The 21002-nt window shown below is 37.1% G+C and overlaps 3 protein-coding genes across 4 annotated transcripts; all 3 read left to right on the top strand.

The window, feature by feature from the left end:
• The first annotated feature begins 415 nt into the window (after positions 1–415).
• On the top strand, positions 416–6749 carry LOC127663361 (guanine nucleotide-binding protein subunit beta-2-like 1). Its single transcript, XM_052154913.1, has 8 exons — positions 416–633; positions 921–1092; positions 3213–3360; positions 4020–4115; positions 4358–4468; positions 5847–5987; positions 6285–6395; positions 6642–6749. The coding sequence occupies exons 1-8, from the start codon at positions 525–527 to the stop codon at positions 6705–6707; spliced, it is 954 nt and encodes a 317-aa protein (XP_052010873.1). The 5' UTR covers positions 416–524; the 3' UTR covers positions 6708–6749.
• A 42-nt stretch (positions 6750–6791) lies between these two features.
• LOC127663362 (nucleoside diphosphate kinase homolog 5-like) lies at positions 6792–10272 on the top strand. Its single transcript, XM_052154914.1, has 4 exons — positions 6792–7244; positions 9214–9419; positions 9733–9833; positions 9972–10272. Exons 1-4 carry the CDS (start codon positions 7020–7022, stop codon positions 10199–10201), a joined length of 762 nt encoding a protein of 253 aa, XP_052010874.1. The 5' UTR covers positions 6792–7019; the 3' UTR covers positions 10202–10272.
• A 2263-nt stretch (positions 10273–12535) lies between these two features.
• Positions 12536–20191, top strand: hnrnpaba (heterogeneous nuclear ribonucleoprotein A/Ba). Of its 2 annotated transcripts, XM_052154909.1 has the most exons (9): positions 12536–12607; positions 12996–13235; positions 13592–13760; positions 13834–13992; positions 15802–15957; positions 16179–16266; positions 18839–19018; positions 19124–19209; positions 19497–20191. In XM_052154909.1, the coding sequence occupies exons 2-8, from the start codon at positions 13024–13026 to the stop codon at positions 19192–19194; spliced, it is 1035 nt and encodes a 344-aa protein (XP_052010869.1). In that variant the 5' UTR covers positions 12536–12607; positions 12996–13023; the 3' UTR covers positions 19195–19209; positions 19497–20191. The 2 variants fall into 2 exon arrangements, with proteins under 2 accessions (XP_052010869.1, XP_052010871.1); XM_052154911.1 differs by lacking the exon at positions 19124–19209.
• Positions 20192–21002: the final 811 nt, after the last annotated feature.

The raw sequence follows: 21002 nt of genomic DNA on the forward strand, positions 1-21002 counted from the left end.
TATTTCATATAAATATAATTTCCTATATATATATAATAGTTCAAATGGAAAATCGACATTATCGATATGCTTTTGTTACTAGGAAAATGCGTTTACGTTGTATTTATATTCTTTGATATTCTGGCTTGTAATAGTGTGAATGTTAAATGGAAAAAACTTATTTAAGCGACTTTTAAAAACTTTTCATGTTTATCAATTAATACGTAAGTTTCCAAGTTATTAACTAACTTTATTACCATTTCTTAAAATATGACAATCTAAACAAGTATGCAACAGGATAAAAGGTTGCGATGGTTTTACTTTTAAAGTGTTTTCTTATGTGTACAGTAGGTGGCGGTAAGCTGTTCACATTATGAATCACACACCAAAACTCGACATGAAGAAGACAAATGGCCCTCAAAAGTTTTGCTTCCGGTGTGGCGACTCCTTTTTCTCTTGCCACAGAGTGAGAGATATAGGAGGGCTTGGACCTCCGACAAAATCCAACTCCATCCACCTTATAGGTGGATCTATCCTGTGCCAAAATGTCCGAGCAGATGACAGTAAGGGGTACCTTGAAGGGTCACAGTGGATGGGTCACCCAAATCGCCACCACACCCCAGTTCCCCGACATGATCCTGTCCGCGTCCCGAGGTAAGTGCCCAGAGAGCCGCGCCGGTGCCCAACGAGTACCCGCCTACATGAGTCCTTCAGTTTATACAGCGCAATAGACATACAGCCCAGCTTTGGACTAAACTCATATATTTGCGCTAGTGGTCATGTAAAGACTAGTGTAGGTAACCGTGCTTTATATTAATAATTGAGGCTCACTGGACCGCAGTAGTGTAAGTTAGTTGCCAGTGTTTCAAATATAGTGCAAGGAAACCTTCAGATACTGCTGTAAATGGTCAGTGAAGTTATCTGTGTTTTTCACCTTGCAGACAAAAGCGTCATCATGTGGAAGCTGACCCGTGATGAGACCAACTATGGCATCCCACAGCGTGCCCTGAAGGGTCACTCTCACTTTGTGAGTGATGTTGTCATCTCATCCGATGGGCAGTTTGCCCTATCAGGCTCCTGGGATGGCACCCTGCGACTGTGGGATCTGACAACGTGAGTGTTTTGGGGAGGCTTGTGTGCTTCAGTGTCATCTGTCACTCAAAGGTGTTGCCCAAGGTAAAGGGAAAGTTCACCCAAAAATTTTAATTCTCTCATTCGCGCACCCTCGTGCCATCACAAATTTGTATTACTTCAGCAGAACACAAAGATTTTTAGAAGAATATTTCAGCTCTACAGGTACATGCAATACAAGTGAATGGTGACCAGAATTTGAAGCTCCAAAAAGCACATAAAAGTAACCCATACGACTCCAGTGGTTTAATCAATGCCTTAAGAAGCGACATTATGTGAAAGTAAGCTGTACTGAAGCTCCATTTTTTTTTTTTTTTTCTGCACACATGTCCATTCTTACGTGAACATGTGAAAATGCTAGTGTGACACGAGAGGCCGTGTTAACTCAACCCACTCGTTGACTATCATAGGACGTCTGACCAGACGCAAAGACAAATAGTTCTAGGTTCTCTTACCTACACCTATCGTATTTCTTCAGAAGACATGGATTAAGCCTCTGCAGGCATATGGATTACTTGTGATGCATTTATGTGCTTTTGGTGCTTCAAAGTTCTGTACACAATTAACTTGCATTGTATGGGCCTACAGAAATGAAATATTCTTCTAAAAATCTTAATTTGTGTTCTGCAGAAGGAATTCATACACATCTGGAATATCATGAGTGTGAGTAAATGAGAGAATTTTCATTTTTGGGTGAACTATTTAAAGAAACTAGACATCCATTTGTTTAAGTGGTGATGAAACTCAAATGCTATCTGTGTCATTGTGATGATAAAGAGGCTGTTTCTGAACTTAAACTGACTTTTGACATTTGATTTTTGGAACTGATTTTGGTTTTGTGAGTATTGGGCCAGAACATTTGTGATTTTAAAGGAATATTCTGGGTTCAATACAAGTTAAGCTCAAAAAACAGCATTTGTGGGAATCAACATTTGTTGATTGAGCTTTTTGTACCACAAAAATTTACTTCGACTCGGCCCTTATTTAAAGAAAAAAAATTGCAAAAATTGTGGTTGCATTATGCACTTGATATGGAAGTGAATGGGGCCAGTGCATAAACATTAAAATGTATAGCCACAAGACGTAAATCTTATTTGTATGACGTTATATTTATTGTTACAACTTGTTGCCATGACATACAGCTCTGGAAAAACATTGAGAGACCACTTCAAGATTATGGATTTACTATTAATAAGTATATGTTTGAGTCAAATGAAGAAAATAATATATTCTATAAAATATTGACAACCTTTCTCCCAAATTCCAAATAAAAATATTGTAATTTAGAGCATTTATTTGCAGAAAATGACAAGTTGTCATAATAACAAAACATGCTCTCTACCAGTCTTTCACATTGCTGTTGGGTGACTTTATGCCACTACTGGCACAAAAATTTAAGCAGCTCGGCTTTGTTTGATGGCTTGTGGCCATCCATCTTCCTCTTGGTCATATTCCAGAGGTTTTCAATGGGGTTCAGGTCTGGAGATTGGTCATGACGGGGTCTTGATCTGGTCGTCCTCAATCCACATTTTAATTGACCTGGCTGTGTGACATGGAGCATTGTCCTGCTGGAAAAATCAATCCTCAGAATTGGAGAACATTGTCAGAGCAGAAGGAAGCAAGTTTTCTTCCAGGATAACCTTGTATGTGGCTTGATTCGTGCATCCTTCACAAAGCCCAATCTCCCCAATTCCAGCCTTGCTGAAGCAACCCCAGATCATCACTGATCCTTCACAGTGCTCACAGTGAGTGTCAAACACTGTGGCTTGGAGGCCTCTCCAGGTCTCTATCTAACCGACAAGGTGGAGGATCTGTGATAAACACACAATTATTTATTTTTTTTGTTGTTTGACCAGTTGTCATTTTCTGGAAATAAATGCTCTAAATTACAATATTTTTATTTGGAATTTGGTAGAAATGTTGTCAAATAGTTTATAGAAAAAAAAAAGTTAAATTTACTTAAAATGTTACATATAAATGGTAAATTCAGAGAAACTGATGATTTTGAAGTGGTCTAAATTTTTTTCCAGAGCTGTAAATGTGATTTTTGAATTGGTTGTCCGATCCACTCGTCCTCATTTTTGTGCATGTTCTTATTATAGTGGCACAACAACCCGCCGCTTTGTTGGACACACCAAGGATGTTCTGAGTGTGGCTTTCTCTGCGGACAACCGTCAGATTGTGTCTGGATCCAGAGACAAGACCATCAAGCTGTGGAACACTCTTGGAGTCTGCAAGTACACAATCCAGGTACACCTCCAGAATAACATCATCATGGAACATTAAGAGTGTCATCATGAATTCATAAATGCTTGTTTATGATTTGACACTTTGAGAAAATAGAGCAGTTTAAAGGAATATTTTGGGTTCAATACAAGTTAAGCTCAGTCGACAGCATTATTGGCATAATTTTGATTACCACAAAAATGAATTTTTATTAGTAATTTCGTAAATTAATTGATTCGTGATCCCTCAATTATTTAAAAACTGAAAAATACTGTTACAAGAAGGCACTTGCAATGGAAGTGAATGAGGCAATCCATAATTGTTAAAACACTCGGTATATTCAAGTCATAAACCACGTGTGATAACATGATTTTAGTGTGATAAAATCACTTATTAATCTTTTCTGTGTAAAGTTATAGCCAATACTGAGACTACAGAGTTGTAATATTGGATATAACTTGACGCATAAAGTTTAGGAAGTCCAAGTTTAGGACTGAAATAATGTTAACGAGCATGATGTAACGAGCATTCACTTCCATTGTAAGTGCCTCACTGTAACTCAGCTTTTTTTTCTTTTTTGTTGTTGTTGTTGTACATTCAACCAGGACACTTGCCTATAATGTTTAGTGTTTGAGTAGCTGTTCTGAATGCCTTTTTGTTTTGATGTTTGTCCCTCTTCGCAGGATGACAGCCACACCGAGTGGGTGTCTTGCGTGCGTTTCTCCCCCAACAGCAGCAACCCCATCATTGTGTCCAGCGGCTGGGACAAAATGGTCAAGGTGAGACCCCTACTTTTCACAGAGCCCCTGTTGCTCCATTTGGTATATTGTAGTAACTTTACCCGGTGATTATAGAAATCCATGTTTTTCTTGTCTGAGCTCTCGAGCTCTGAAGACAAGTCCTGCAATTATGATGGGTAGACGGTTGAGACTATTAACGTGCAAGTAAACGGTTTAGTCGGGACGACTTGCAAGATTCAGTTGGTTGTTTGATATATGATTTGTGTATATGTTTGTTATAGGTATGGAATCTTGCTAACTGCAAGCTGAAGACCAACCACATTGGCCACACTGGTTTCCTGAACACAGTGACCGTGTCTCCTGATGGTTCTCTGTGCGCTTCTGGTGGGAAGGTAACTTGTTATTCTGTGGTTGGGTGTCACTGCAGGTAACCGCTTGGCAGTGGCATGATATAGAGCGAAGAACCATGAATGGGCCTGTGTTAAAGATGATGAAACTTTAATGCCATCTGCATCACTGATGATATAGTGGCTGTTTTTGAACACTATAAAATATAAAAAGGAATATTCTGCATTTATTATGTTCAAACAACAGCATTTATGGCATGATGTTTATTACAGGAACAATTGACTTGCTCCTTTTTTTTTGGTTAAAAATTGTGGTTACAGTAAAGCACTTGCAATGGAAGTGAACGGGGCCAATGAATAAACATTAAAATCCTCACGGTTTCAAAATAGCCAAAAGATGTAATCAATATGTGGGTTAATTATTTTAGTGTGATTTAAAATCACTTACTGATCTATTCTATGTGAAGTTGTAGCCAATACTGTGAATATAGGCTTTCATGTTTATGACAAAGTTTTAATGTTATATAATCTTTTCATCTTTTGGCTTTTTTATTGAAACAGTATTTTAGCATTTCTGGATTGGCCCTATTTACTTCCATTGTAAGTGTCTCACTGTTACTGTGGCTTTTTCTTTTTATAATGGATGTCAATTGTTTTTGTCACAATTGTATTTTTTATCTTTCTTAAAGGAATAGTTCACCCAAAAATTTAAATTCTCACTTACACTCCCTCATGCCATCCCAGATGTGACTTTCTGCTACAGAACACAAATGATGTTTAGAATATCTCAGCTCTGTTTGGTCCATAAAATACAAGTGAATGGTGACCAGAACATTGTAGCTACAAGAATCACAAAGGCAGCATAAGTAATCCATTTGAACCAGAGGTTTAATAAATGTTATCTGATTTGGATGAGAACAAACCCAAAAATATATTTTTCACTGTACATCTTACCATTGCAGTCTCTAAGCACGATCATGATTTCAAGCTCGATTACACATCTTTGTGCTTGATGCATGCGCTGAGCGCTAGAAGGCACTGTAGGGAGTGTAATTGAGCTTAAAATCATGATCACCATGAAGACTCCTGTCAAGATTTACCAAATCTTGTCTCACCAAACCTGTCATACGTCTTTAGAAGACATGGATTAAACATCTCAAGTCATATGAATTACTTTTATGCTGCCATTTATATGCTTTTTGGATCTTCACAGTTTTGGTTATACAAGTATTCACTTGTATTGTATGAACCTACAGAGCTGAGATGTTCTTCTAAAAATCTTTGTTCAGCATAAGTCACACACCTGGGATGGCATGAGTGCGTAAATTATGAGAGAATTTTCATTTTTAGGTGAACTATCCCTTTAAGTCTAAGACATCCCATTTTTTTAGATTTGTATGTTCTGACAGCTGTCCTGTTTCAGGATGGGCAGGCCATGCTGTGGGATCTGAATGAGGGCAAGCACCTCTACACCCTGGATGGCGGTGACCCCATCAACGCCCTTAGCTTCAGCCCTAACCGTTACTGGCTGTGTGCTGCCACTGGACCCAGCATCAAGATCTGGGTAAGTTCACATACACCACATAACAATATAAGATGAACTTTCACAAGCTAAATAGTTTTTGTATGTGTATCACACATCTAACATCAAAGAACAAGAATCTGCAGGCTCCAGTGTAAAGGAAGAGCCATATCTCGTATGTTTAGACACCGTAATGTCAGCGCGCAGGATTCAGTGATGAAACTTGAATGCTTTCTGTAACTCTGTGATGATACAACAGGCTGTTCCTGAGAACTCCCAGCTTGACCCATCAAGCACTTGTGTACTACTGTAGCAGAGCTGACTGTACTATCTTAACAGGATCTGGAGGGCAAGATCATTGTTGATGAGTTGAAACTGGACATCATCACCACCAACAGCAAGGCTGAGCCGCCTCAGTGCACTTCTCTGGCCTGGTCTGCTGATGGACAGGTAGGTTTGAAAGCACTTTTCTGCCAGGAATGAGTACCTGCTATTCTTTAAAATCAATTTTAATTGGTTGTCTGTAAATGCTTGTTTGACCAGCGTGCCCCTGTTGATTATGTCCAATCACTTTTTAACATCTGAAACCTCATGCTGACAGTCCTGCAAATATGAGGGGGACCGTAAGATGCTTTTAAATCAATGAATTCTAAACATTCTGTTTAGAAGTAATTCCTGTTTATGTTGTCTTCACAGACTCTGTTTGCTGGCTACACTGATAATCTGATCAGAGTGTGGCAGGTGACCATTGGAACCAGATAGATGCCTTTTTTCTAATGTCTGAATAAAATGTTTTAAAAAGAACTAGAATTGACTTGTTCTATTCACTCATTAGTTTCTTAAGTTGTAATTTTTGGTTGTCATGATTGAGTGTAAGTGATCTCTTCTGAAACCAGAATCTGTTAATCCTGAAGGCGTGCAACTGCTCTTATAGCCACTAGATGGCGCCATAGGCTTAATTGGTTTGCATGGTATCCTAGCAACCAGGCCACCAGAAACCGGACTCAAACGCTTTAGTTGAAAACAATTATTAATTGCGTCTGTTCTCTGGTAGGTAGACCTAAAATTATTTGCATGTACAGAATAATCAGAGAAGTGCCTTGTGTATGCTCCCATGTAATCAGCGAGAGTGAGCGCACTAATGCCTGTTTAAACGTCATGGATGAGGATAATCGTGAAGAGGTGTCTGCGCCTCGGATCTTCGTAGAGAGAACTTTGGCTTTAATCAAACCTGATGCCGCCCATAAAGCTGATGAGATCGAGGACCGTATTATTCAAAGAGGATTTTCAATCCTGCAGGTAAAAATGACTGGTGTTTGCTGGATAGATAAACTACATTCTCTGTATTTTATGGTGGTTTGCTACTGGAGAGACTCGACTGATTAGTTGACAACTCAATGCTATGGACTTATTTTTATATTACATTTTTTAATATTTAAATCGTCTAAGGGAATGTGCATATTATAGGTGTTGTAACTGGTCATTAGGCTATTAAAATTGGAAATAAAACTGGAATATTCTGGTTAAATGGACCGTTCACCCAAAAATGAAAATGCTCATTTACTCACCCTCATGATATCCCAGATGTGTATGACTGACATTCTTCTGCAGAACACGTTAAGATTTTTAGAAGAATATTTCAGGTCTGTAGGTCCATACAATGCAAGTGAATGGTGACCGGAATTTTGAAGCTCTAAAAATCACATAAATCAGCATAAAAGTAATCCATACGACTCCAGTGGATAAATCAATATCTCCAAAAGTGATATGATAAATGTGGGTGGAAAACAATGGATCACTTTCACTTTGTTTTTGGTAATTCTCATTCTTCGAGCATATCTCCACCTACTGGGTAGGGAGAAATTGTTAAAAACATGACTCCAGTATTGATCTGTTTCTCACCCACACCCATCATATAATTTCTGAAAATATGGATTTAAAACATGTGCATGGATTACTTATGCTTTGGGATTTTTGGAGTGTAGAAATATTGGCACCCATTCACTTACGCTGAAATATTCTTCTAAAAATCTTAACGTGTTCTGCAGAACAGTCACGCACATCTGGGATGGCATGGGGAGAGTAAATGATGAGAACATTTACATGTTTGGGTGAAACATAAGGTCAATAGAGCACATCTGGCACAATATTGATTACCATAGTTTATTTCGATTTGTGCCTACTTTTTATTTTAATTTAAAAAAGGAAATCTGAAATCTGGGTTACAGTGATACAATGGGAGTGAACGGGGCAAATCAGGAAACATTAAAATATTCACTGTTTCAAAAGTAAAGCTGCAACATTTAAACAATGTGTGTTAACATGGTTTTAGTTGTGAAAAAAAATCATTAACCTTTTCGGTGTAAAGTTATATCCAATTTTACAACTTTATTGCCATGACGACGTAAACACTTGAATCGCGGTCAATGACTTCACTTTACATCTCAAATAATACATGAGTTTTAACAGAAGGCTTAAATAAGTGGTTTCATAAAATTATAAGCTTCACATTTCTGCCTTTAAACCCTTAAAAATTGGTCCCCATTCACTTCCTTTTTAAAGGAGGGACGAGATGAATTTCTTTCATGGTAATTAACATTATGCCACAAATTTAGGCCCAAATATTCCTTTAATTTCTAAAAGTACAAATGTCTCCTCTAGTCCCTCAATTAATATGATCATAAAACTGCAGGTATAATAATCATGTAACATTTTCAGATGTAAGAAAAACAAATAATTCTAGATAAAGAATAGAATGCCACACTGCTGTCTGTTCAATTAGTCCTTGGAAATTTCATGTCAACTATCAATTTACACCACAAACATTTGTGACCATATAATCTGATGCAGATATAATCAATCAGACAATACACTCAAAATGACTCATTTTAAGATTCCCTCGCATTTCAATTCCAAGACAAAATTCAATCAAATTGAATTGAGTAATCTTAATTTAATTGAATTATTATATATGTATATGTTTTATTAACGTAATTTTGTTAAATGTTACACACTCAAATCTGATGAAATTTTGTCATGAATTTGAAATGTGTAAATCGTAAAAATAGGCTACAAATATGTTTTGAGAAAATAAGGTTATGCCTCAGTATTGTTTTTTTTATTTTTATTTTATACATATTTAAGCTCCAACCAAATACTCATGTTTGTGAACACTAAGTGCACAGCCGTCGAACAGAAAGATGGCAAGTATGCCATACTGTATATGAGTTCTTACGTGTTAATCATTGTCATGTTTCTCATGTGACAGAAGCGAAGGCTTCAGCTGAGTCCCGAGCAGTGCAGTGACTTTTACATTGAGCACAATGGGAAGCTGTTTTTCCCCCATCTGACTGCCTTCATGAGTTCTGGACCGGTTGTTGCTCTAGTGCTGGCCAGACAGCAGGCTATTGCCACCTGGAAAGCTATAATGGGACCAGTCAACAGCATAAAGGCCAGAGAGACACATCCTGACTGGTAATGAAAGACAGTTCATTTGGATGAATCCACTCTGTCTGTCTTGGCAGGTGGTTTGATGAATGAAATGGAAAACTTGTGCAGTTAAATTCTCAAGTACTGTAGCAGCAACTAATATCCTGTGCATTTCCAAGTCGGCTATGCTTTTCAGACCAAAAGATTTACAAATCAAGTTTACATTCAAACTGTAATCTGTCATGTTCTACGCATTGTGCTATTCTATTACTCAATAGAAATTGTTTTTGAATTTCTTTCCTCTTCTGGGAAATACTTTTGACTGAACTTTAACTGTCTGACTGTCGGTCATCATCAGTCTGAGAGCAAGATTTGGCACTTGTGATCTTCAGAATGCTGTGCTCGGCAGTGAATCATTCTCTGCAGCTGAGAGGGAGATCAGATTCATTTTCCCCAACTGTGAGTGAAACCCTCTACACCACCCTCATTATGTTAATAAAAGAATGATTGTCTTCCAATGATAGGATTTGAATGCATACTAAAAATCTGAAAAGCAAATGTATTTCTTTTTTCTCCAATTTATCAACTCATTTTCAGCTGTGATTGAACCCATTCCATTGGGAGATTACCTGAGCTGGAATGTCAGTCAGACACTTCTCACTGGACTGACTGAGCTGTGCAAGAGGAAACCAACTGATTCTTTTGTAAGTGTAATTACATGCTTTGCTGAACAATATTACAATTTACTGGAGATCTTAAAACAGTTATGCCAATTTCCTTTCTTCTTTGACATCCTTGTTTTAAAGCAATATTTCACACAAAAATGATAATTCTCTTATAATTTACTCACCCACCACAGTTATGCCGTCTCAAACTCGCATGACTTTCTTTTTCTGTGGAACAAAAACAAATATGAGTTTTTTGTCCATACATAACACTCTCAAGCTCCAAAGGTAATTGAGATAACTCATGAGGTTTAAAACAATGTAAGTCAATGGGGTCCAAAACTTTCAAGCTCTGTAAAGCACATAAAGGCAGCATAAAGGTCATCCATACAACTCGAATGGTTCCATGTCTTCTGAAGCGATTTGAAGAGCGATTACAATTCCTCAAGCTACACGCGTATGCAGAGCGCTGCACACAGGCACGCGTCAAGCACGAGGAAGTGTAATCGAGCTTTCAATCATAATCGTGCCTAAAATCAGATGTTAAGATTTATAGTGAAAAGGAGTTTTATTTTGGTCTGTTTCTCACCCAAAAACCGATTGTATTGCTTCAGAAGACATGGAATCACTTCAGTTGTATGGATTACCTTTATGCTGCCTTTATGTGCTTTACAGAGCTTGAAAGTTTTGGACCCCACCGATTTACATTGTATGGACAAAATCTTTGTTTGTGTTCCGCAGAAGAAAGCCAGTTATACAAGTTTAAGTTGGCATAAGGGTTAGCAAAATGATTTTATGGTTTTTGGGTGAGCTGTTCCTTTTATTATATACTATTTATTAATTCACTTTGCACTGTATTTGTTTTCTTTCTTTTTTTGTTACACACATGGCTTGCTGATTGGCTGTTACAAAATAACCCTAATAAACCCCAAATATCTGATGGAACTGTAGTAGAAGCAGCAGCATGATTTACAAAAAATACAGTCATTTTTTAAGCAAATAGTTACTGTCTATTTATGCCATATTCTTCATATGATCTGAATGGCTTTATTGAAATAAAAGTGTTTTTATACACTAGTTTTGTTTCCACTATTTATTTCATTGTGCAATCTAAATATTAAGTTAACCCAAAACTGAAATTTCTCATCTTTTACTCACCCTCATGCCGTCCCAGATGTGTATGACTTTCTTTATTTTGCAGAACACAAATGAAGATTTTCAGAAGAATATTTAAACAATGCAGGTGAATGGTAGCCAGAACTTTGAAGTTCCAAAAAACACATAAAACCAGCATAAAAATAATCCATATGACTCAGTGGATAAATCCATGTCTTCAGAAAAGTTATGATAAATGTGGGTGAGAAACAGATCAATATTGTAGTCATTTTTTACTATAAATCTTCACCTTTGACCAACCTCAAACAATAGGTGGCGATATGGATGGAGAATGCGAATTGCCAAAAATAAAATAAGAATGTGGAAATGAAAGTGAAAGTGGATATTTATAGTTAAAAAGGACTTAAAAATGTATCTGTTTCTCATCCACACCTGTCATATCACTTTTGAAGATTTTAATTCTAGAGTCATCTGGATTACTTTTATGCTGCCTTTATGTGCTTTTTGGAGCTTCAGCGATCTGGTCATCATTCACTTGTATTGTATGGACCTACAGAGCTGAAATATATATATATATATATATATATATATATATATATATATATATATATATATATATATATATACATTTTTTTTTAATTTGTGTTCTGCAGAAGAAAGAAAGTCATACTCATCTGGGATGGCATGATGTGAGTAAATGATGGGATTTTCATTTTAGTGTAACTTATTTCTTTAATCACAACCAAGTTTTAAAGTTTTTTTGTTAATGTAAATATAAAACCATATTGCAAATTCACAGAATCCTTTAAATTAGTATCATGAAAGGAGCATTGAGGCATTTTTAACATCTCCATATTGCCTTGGAACAGATTGTTAAGATTATTATATTCGATTCAATATTGTTCTGATGGCAATAAATAAATATTCTGCCTGCATCCAGTGTTGAAAGTGGAGAACTGAATTGATTGAGCACCGTTTGTTTTTATCTCAACAACAATATGAATCTAACGCTTCAAATGAAACAACGGCCTATTGTAACTGTTTAGCATGGTATTACTAACTTGCGAAAGCATGCGGTATAAAACCCCATCTACGAATGGCTTTTGCATCGTTTTCTCTGTCTGCTGTGAAATCAAATACTTCAAAATTGTATTTAAATGATGAACAACTTGTTTAGAAACCAAATAAGAACAAAGAGTTCTTCCCCCACTCGACACAGAGGTTCAGATGAAGCGCGTTTGGGGGAGGATTTCTGTGACGTATGAAGGGCACATCTGATTGGCTGTTTGAATGATAGGCATTTCAAGACATCCAATGAAAGGCCCCCTTACTAAAAGTTGTTTATGTTCCGACCAGTAATATAAAACTAACCGCTGGTCGGCGCAATAAGGAAGGGCCCAAACCGGGAAAGCAATCCACGGACACTTTTCAAGACAGATTGCTGCTTTTAAGGTAAGTATTTACAAGCAAAGCATTATTTGCTAACCCGTATATTTAATTGCGGTAACCCTTATATGTACAAATAAGCGAGTTGTAGGAGAGTAAAACTGTAAATGTATAAAAAATTGCGTAAATAAAAGAAGCGGCATGGAATGCTACGAGCGACGCACGAGCTTTGAGCAGCGCCGCGCTACAATGTAACAATTCTCTTTGCAGCCGTTGTTCGAATATGCTATTTTAACGTCTGTGGAATGCGTTGTGTTATTTTTGTAACCCTTTGCGTTCCATCCGTGTTGCGTATGAAAATGCAAGCGCCTCTTTTCAAAATGGTGGAGCAGATGCACGGCCCATTGCGTTACATAAGACCCTTCTTTTCGTAACCATCTCAATCTCTCACCAGTTTTAGGTTTTCACATTAAATTACCACCATGTCAGACGCCGAGCAGCAGTATATGGAGACCTCGGAAAACGGCCACGAGGGCGAGGAGGATCTGAACGGTGCCGGACAGTACGAGGCGGTGGAGGCCGAAGCGCAAGAAGAAGCCGGCGCCGACGGAACAGCCGGGAATGACGAAGACCCTCAAAATGGTGCATCGGACGGCGGGCAAATCGATGCGAGCAGAGGGGAAGAAGATGCGGGGTATGTTATAGTAATGGTTGTGTTAAATGTACGGTCACAAAATCCTTTGTTCCTTTCTGTCTTTGTTGGCGCCATGTGTCGCTTGAGGGGGGATGGGCGCTTTGGGGAATTGTGCATAAAGTGGGGTCTGAAAATGTAAGGTATTTAATTGTTTTAAATTTTTTCGAAAATGTATGAGCGTCAGGTGTATTTTTGAAGTACATATGCGCTGTTAGTTTACTTGTAGAGAGTAGTAGTATTCGCAGCAGCCGCCTGATTTTATTTTTGAGGGAAAGCAAAGAGGGAAAATGAAATTGTGCTAGCACGCCCCCTACTGGTCATACCCTGTTCACACTGTTTTCTGTTTGATTCCTCAGGAAAATGTTTGTCGGGGGGCTCAGCTGGGACACTAGTAAAAAGGATCTTAAAGATTACTTCTCCAAATTTGGAGAGGTGACAGACTGTACCATTAAAATGGACCCCAACACCGGAAGATCAAGAGGATTCGGGTTTATTCTGTTCAAAGATTCAGCTAGTGTAGACAAGGTAAGCTTGGGGAAATCCTGAACTGTGAAATCTTGGGCAATGGAATACTGAATAACCGGTATTCCTTTTGCAGGTTTTAGCGCAAAAAGAACACAGACTGGACGGACGTCAGATTGACCCTAAGAAAGCGATGGCAATGAAGAAAGAACCACAAAAGAAGATATTTGTTGGTGGTCTGAACCCTGAAACTACAGAAGAGAGGATTCGCGAGTATTTTGGTGCCTTTGGCGAGGTATAAGATCGTTTTTAGGTTTTCAAACCCTAAGGTTTCATGTTAAAGTGATCGTTCGCCCAAAAATGAAAATTCTCATCATTTACTCACCCTCATGCCATCCAAGATTTGGATAACTTACTTCTGATGAACCTAAATTAAGATTTTTGAATGTTTCGGCTCTGTAGGTCCATACAATGCCAGTGAATGGTGACACTGTGAACAGACCTTTTGTAGCTCCACAATTCACATACAGCAAACGTAAAAGTAATCCATATGACTCCAGTGGTTAAATCTGTATTTCAAAAGTGATATAATATGTGTGGGTGAGAAACGGATCAAAATGTAAGTCCTTTTTTTACTCCAAATATATCCACTTACTCTTTGTACTTCTGAAAATCACATTCAGTGTTTGTTTAGTTTCCCTTTCACATCTGAAAGTGAATCTAAAAGTGGACTTTAATATTGTTCTGTTGCTCACCCACATGTATCATATAGTTTCTGAAGACATTGATAAATTGATTGAAAAATCTGAATTTGTGTTGTGCTGAAGAAAGTCATAAGGCTTGAGGGTGGGTAAATGATGAGAATTTTTATTTTTGTGTCAACTATACCTTTAACCTGTGTACTTTTTCTTTTTTTAATATGATATTTGGAAACTTTTGTTCTCCATTAACCTGTTGATGCGCTTATTCCTCGCACTCGGTGGTGACTTAACTCTGCTTGGGTTTAATATATAATTTACAGTCTATAAATGTAATTAATGTTAACAAATTATACATCTTTTCAAAGGTCTAAGGGTTCAACATTGATATCTGATCTCTGTTTCACAATAGCAATGCTTTAGAAACCGCAATTAATTATTTGTGCCAGGAGTACAAATGAAAACATGCAATATCAAAACGGGACTTCATACCTTTGTTATGAAAACGCGATCACCAGATGAATCAAGTTCGCCACACTTTGGTCAATTGTCCATGTCAAGCGTTCATTGAAAAACATCCAATGGCACTTTTTGTCCATAAAGTGATAAATCTGAGAAATAATGAGATATTCTCCATTGTTTACATGAGATCTCGCCTGAAAGAATTACCCTTTGTCATCGTTCTTCAACAAACTATACAATCGGAGCAGCATTCATGTTGTAAAACTGTATATTAACTTATATTAGAGTCTCGTAAACAAAATAAACCACATTTTTTCTAAGATCATCTTCAAATTTGAAACGTAACTTCTTTAGACTTGTGGCTTTGAGAACATTTTATTTCTTGGTTGTCTTGGCACGTTTATTATTATTGTTTTGTTGTTGTTGATAACCTGTTCAGCACAAAATATTTCCATTACTATAAACTTCACAAATATTTATTACCATAACCTTTAAAAAAAAAATAACAACACACATTAATTCTAAAACTTGGGAAATAAAGCTTAAAGTGTCTTTCAAAAGAGAGTGCAACTGTGAACATACTCCAAAGGGTCCAGTAAATACAACTATTTAAGTTCAGGTATGCCATTTTCATGGTTTGTGCTTAAAAAAAAAAAAAAAGGGGAGGGGTTATGCGCATATCAACAGGTTAAGCATTTATTTCACTTATCTTATGGGCATTCTTAGTGATATGCATTCTTGTTTATGACTAAATGGATTAAAGGTCAAAATATTATTACAATATCTATACTGCTGTTACGGTGTTGGAAAGTTGCACATGTATTTTATTATTATTTTGTATATTTCTGCGCTGATCATTTTTTCAGGTCTTTTTTGCTCATTTACTCAAATATACACGTCATTTATTTGTCTACACATTTGTAACTTAATTTATTTTATTGCAGATCGAGACTATTGAGCTTCCAATGGATCCTAAGACGAATAAGAGGAGAGGGTTTGTCTTCATTACGTTTAAGGAAGAAGAAACTGTCAAGAAAATTCTGGAGAAGAAATATCACAATGTCAGTGGAACCAAGGACTTAAATGGAAAAGAAGGCCTTGTGAGTGTTCCCTTGAATTTACTGATGTGTACTAAATCTATATGATTGTATGTATTCAGTATCTGACACTGCACTACCTGTTTACTTTTTAACACTGACTACAAAATGTATAAAACTGTACAAATGTTGACAGTGTAATTTTTTTCCATTTATTATTGATTTGTGAAAAATTTAGCATGGTATGGCTTATGACTCGTCGCTCAATCTTGACTTTCTTTCAGTGCGAGATTAAGGTTGCGCAACCTAAAGAAGTGTACCAGCAGCAGCAGTATGGAGGCCGCTTTGGGGGTCGAGGAAGGGGGCGTGGAGGTTAGTACTACTTAACAGACACTTCTCCCTCCACTCAAAGTTTTAAATACAGGAGTGTGTGCTGAGTGACTCAGCCGGATACATGGGGTAACCTCCTTGTGGTCACTAATGTTTTTCTCGGTGGGACGCATGGTGAATTGTGTGTGGATGCCGCAGAGAATAGCGTGAAGCCTCCACAGGTCTCCGTGGTAACACTCAACAAGCCATGTGATAAAATGCATGGGTTGCCGGTCTCTGGTGAGGCGGCAACTGAGATTCATTCTCCGCCTCCTGAGTCGAGTCACTACGCCACCACGAGGACTTGGAGTGCACTGGGAATTGGGCATCCAAATTGGGGAGAAAAAGGGAGGGGAAAATACAGAAGACTTCCTAAAGTTTAACTAGATAATGGTTGCTTATCAAATAGAGTTGAGTAAAAATATAGTTTTTCCAATGCCTTGCGATATCAATTCTTAAATCCCAAGATCGATCTTTCACTCTCATTTGCAACTAAATTTCACGCTATACGACTAAAGTGAATATATTTGGCAACTGGCTGGTAAACGTTTACATTTCACTCTCCAGCAATTGTGTAGTTTTGTTGTTAGTATTCAGCAGCAAGATCCTTTCAAAGCGTGTTGAGAAAGTTATTCCGTGTGATCTGTGTTCAAGATGAGATCCACGCAACCCATTTGTCATTGAATACAGTCTATTTTAATACCCTTTCTGTTCTTTAGTCAATTGTTGATTTAAAAAAACTTAATTCTAATCATGCCTCGCACATGAGGTAAAGACAATTGAGTCCTCTAGTTAGCATGCGCTCATTTAAAGGCATTTATTACAGAAGTGCCTTTTTTTTTTTTTTTTTTTAAAGAGACTATCGTTTAAGCATGTGTTCAACAAATCAATGTAAATGGTACAAATTGTAATTTAACAATAAATATGTAAAAAATAATATGAAATGTATCGTATTTATTTGTTCATATTTAAAAAGCCAAAATGTGACATGGTGAAAAAGTAATAATGTCATTGGTAACATTAATATTTTCCTAATGAACACAGTTTAAAAGTCCCTGTGTAATTAACATCATTAGCTGGGAGGTAATATATTTTATATGTGCAAATGGGACATTATAACTGAAGTATACCCATATGAATCGATATCGAATCGAGAGCTTGTGAATTGCAATATCATTGAATCTGGAAATCCGCATTAATACCCAGCTCGGTCAAATATGAATTGTGAGACCTCTTGTCAGCTTCAGAATGATACCACATGGATGCCATTTCCCTTATTTATCTGTGTGTAAATTAAGTGCAAAAGCTTTGGAGTTCTACAGTTTTGTTTTTCATGTTAACTAGGACTGTCAATCGATTACAATTTTTAATCGAATTAATTACATGTTGTCCCGATTAATTAATCGCATATACAAATATTTGCTGAGAAAGCCCCTCATATAACAATAATTCAATATATCAAGATTATACATATTAATATCAATATATAATTATTATATTTTATCTTTAAAAAAAAAATATATAAAAAAAAAAATTGGGATAATTAAAATGCATTACGTTCCTGTAGCAGAAGAGTTAATCATTGAGACAATACAAAAAGCGGCTTTAGAATACAATGTATTGGTTATTACCATATTATTGATCATAAGTCAAACAAGTGAATTTTTCAGTCAGTTGGAGATTTATTATGAGGGCTTGTTTAAGGACCCGTCAATGTACACCTGCGTCAGACATTGCTTGTGTAGCGTCTCTTGTGTGTTGTGTCATAAACATAAAATGTTTAGGTCACTGTGTCAAGTTAAATATAGTTTAATACTCCATCTTTTAACACATCTTGAGATCCCTTGGATCGCATTTGCGCTCCTTCGAGTGCTTTGAACGTAACGCATGTTTGTGGTTTGAGTAGCTCATACAGCTGAAATTTCACTTACTGCCCTCTGGAGTAAACTGGTGGTAGTACAAGCTTACATTTCTTGGGAAATTTCCTTATGGTCTGTGGGCATGCAATGAATTGCGTAAAACTTAACGCGTTATTTTTTTGTAAAGTTAATCGCACTGAATTAATGTGTTAAATCGACAGCCCTAGTGTTAACCTATTTCAAATGCTGTATAATGGGAAAAGCTAACCTAGCATTTATTAACTTGTATTGAACCCCAATTTTCTTTTTTTCTTTAAACTCAATGGTATTTGTGGTACTTTGGTGATGAGTCAATACATTTGTGGTAGTGTTTAAAAGGGTTACAGTGAGATACATTTAATGGAAGTGAAATGTATGTCTCAAAATTGGCCCCATTCTCTTCTATTGTAAGCGCCTCAATGGAACCTTTTTCACTTTTTTATTTAAGGAAAGGGACTAGTTGAAATTCATTTTTGTGGTAATCAACATTATACCACAAATGCTATCGATTGTCTTGTATTGAACTCTGAACATTCCTTAAGCACACTGGCTGATCTCAGATCTTACTAGGCTTAATTATGGCCATTTGCATTAGTTGTGTATATATCAGTTAACATTTAATATGGCACATTGTCTTTTTTTTTTTTTTAAATAATGGGTTATATTTTATTTTCTAGGCCAAGGTCAGAACTGGAATCAGGGCTACAATAACTATTGGAATCAAGGCTATGGTAACCAAGGTTACGGTAACCAAGCTTATGGCTACGGCGGGCAGCAAGGTTACGGTGGATACGGAGGCTACGGCAACTACGATTATTCAGCAGGCTACTATGGCTACGGCGGTGGATATGACTACAGTAAGCGTTGATTGTCCGTGGGTCCCCCCCCTCCCCTCCATTGGGTTCTTGTGAATACAAGGGTCTCAAGTTCCTTTCTCTGCTTTTTTTTTCTCACCCCCCTAGACCAGGGCAGTACAAGCTATGGAAAAACTCCGAGACGTGGGGGTCACCAGAGTAGCTACAAGCCATACTGATCATGTGTAGTGCAGGTATGCATTGATTTCTCTAACCATTCATGGTAAGGTTAAATTGGTTGTGTCACTCTAACATGTTCTTGAAACGCAATTCATCTCCATTTAAGCATCAAGCAACTATAAGGCAGATAGAAATTGGGGGGGACTGAAAATCCGATCTTTTGGTGTGATGTTATGCCATCAAACACTGATCCAGTAGGGCTGTAGTGTTAGATCAGGATAGGCCCCATCTCCATTTCATTTTGCATAATTCTAGGACGTGTAGATTCACACTAAATCACGATGCTGTCTCTTTTTTAAAGGTCGTAAAACTTCAGAGGAACCAGTGATCTGGTCACAGTGAACATTTGGGGTCTTTTACTTTTGGAAGTTGGCAGAGTCTGGACTTCTGCTTCATTTTGTACAGAAAACATAAGGAACGGGGGGAGCAAATGTCACTTCACTTTTGTTTTATTATAATATTTTTTTTTTGTCCTTTATACATTTCCAGTGATGGAGGTGTTTTTTGGTTTTGTTTTTTTTTACTGTACTTTTTGGTACCTTTTTGAATCTAATGTGTTGTATGGTTGTAATTTTACATCTTGGCTGTCTTTAAAACATCTAGACTCAGAGCTCTAAAATGCTTTCAAAATAAACCATTTTGGTAAATTTTTCTTGTGTTCAAGATTATATATTTTTTTTTTCTGTTTGTCACCTGTGCTCTGTGTTGCAAAGTTGCATGGCTTTGAGGTGAAATGAAAAGGGATTTCTTAAAGATTGTAAGCTTGTCCATTTGAACTCTGTAGATGGCAAGTTCTTAGGTGACTTTTTATTTTCTCTCTACTGCTTTTATGGAGATTCCTCCCATCTTGTTAGATATTTAAAAGTGGCTATAATAGTGGTAAACTATACCTCTAAACATACAGGTAACTGTAAAAGGATTCTTTCTCAAAACACTGACAACACGTTTCTCCAGTGTTGTGGACAAATTTCATGAAATAAACTTGGTTTTTAAGATGTCTATTGTATGTCTAATATTTGTAATGTAGTTGTCTTTCTGAACCAACAACACAAAATTGCAGGATTTCAAAAGTAATGGAAAAATCATTGAAGTATTTGTTTGCTTTCTGCTCTTAAAATTATCAATTACAAACAAAGAGCAATTTTAGTATTAAATCTAAACAAGTAGTTATTAATAACTGGAAAATGACTCCACTCATTCAGATTAGCGTTCATATATAAAGTGCCATTTTAAAAAACGAGGTCACTGAAGGTTGAGCGAGTTCAGTCGCTCTGGATTTACAGAGGTTTCTGGCCAGCTCCCTAAGTTCGCTACATAGACTGCTACTGCCAGGGTGTACCCAAACCTCACAGTGATTTAATTTGCTCTGGAACACCGCCTAGATGACATGCCTGAATGAGGGATATTCTTGTCCCAAATTTAACCTATGAGATGCTGCAGCCCGTGCATCTTTACATATCACTTCTGCTTTTGTTCAAGTTAAAGCAGCAGCTGTGATTGTGTTCTCCGTATCATGTTGCTCATTTGCAGAGGATTCAAAATCAGTAGAAGTAACAAAAACAAGCTAGATTCAAGAATGGTCTCATTACCTATCTGTGCCTTGTTCAATTCACGAAAGTCTCATGATTGTGGCACTTCTGAGACTAATACAGTGCTTGCCAGGTAAACCTCAGTTCATCAAATGATCTGGTTCGGATTTGATTGTATTAAAGGGGTCATTTTCCGTCCTCTTTCTGGCCCTTAGAATTAAACAGGCCATTTTTTTTTTCCTTCTGTGGTTTGAAAAAAAGATGTATGTTCTGCTTCA

This window comes from Xyrauchen texanus, chromosome 23 (genome assembly GCF_025860055.1).
Source record: "Xyrauchen texanus isolate HMW12.3.18 chromosome 23, RBS_HiC_50CHRs, whole genome shotgun sequence".
NCBI classification, from domain to species: Eukaryota; Metazoa; Chordata; class Actinopteri; order Cypriniformes; family Catostomidae; genus Xyrauchen; species Xyrauchen texanus.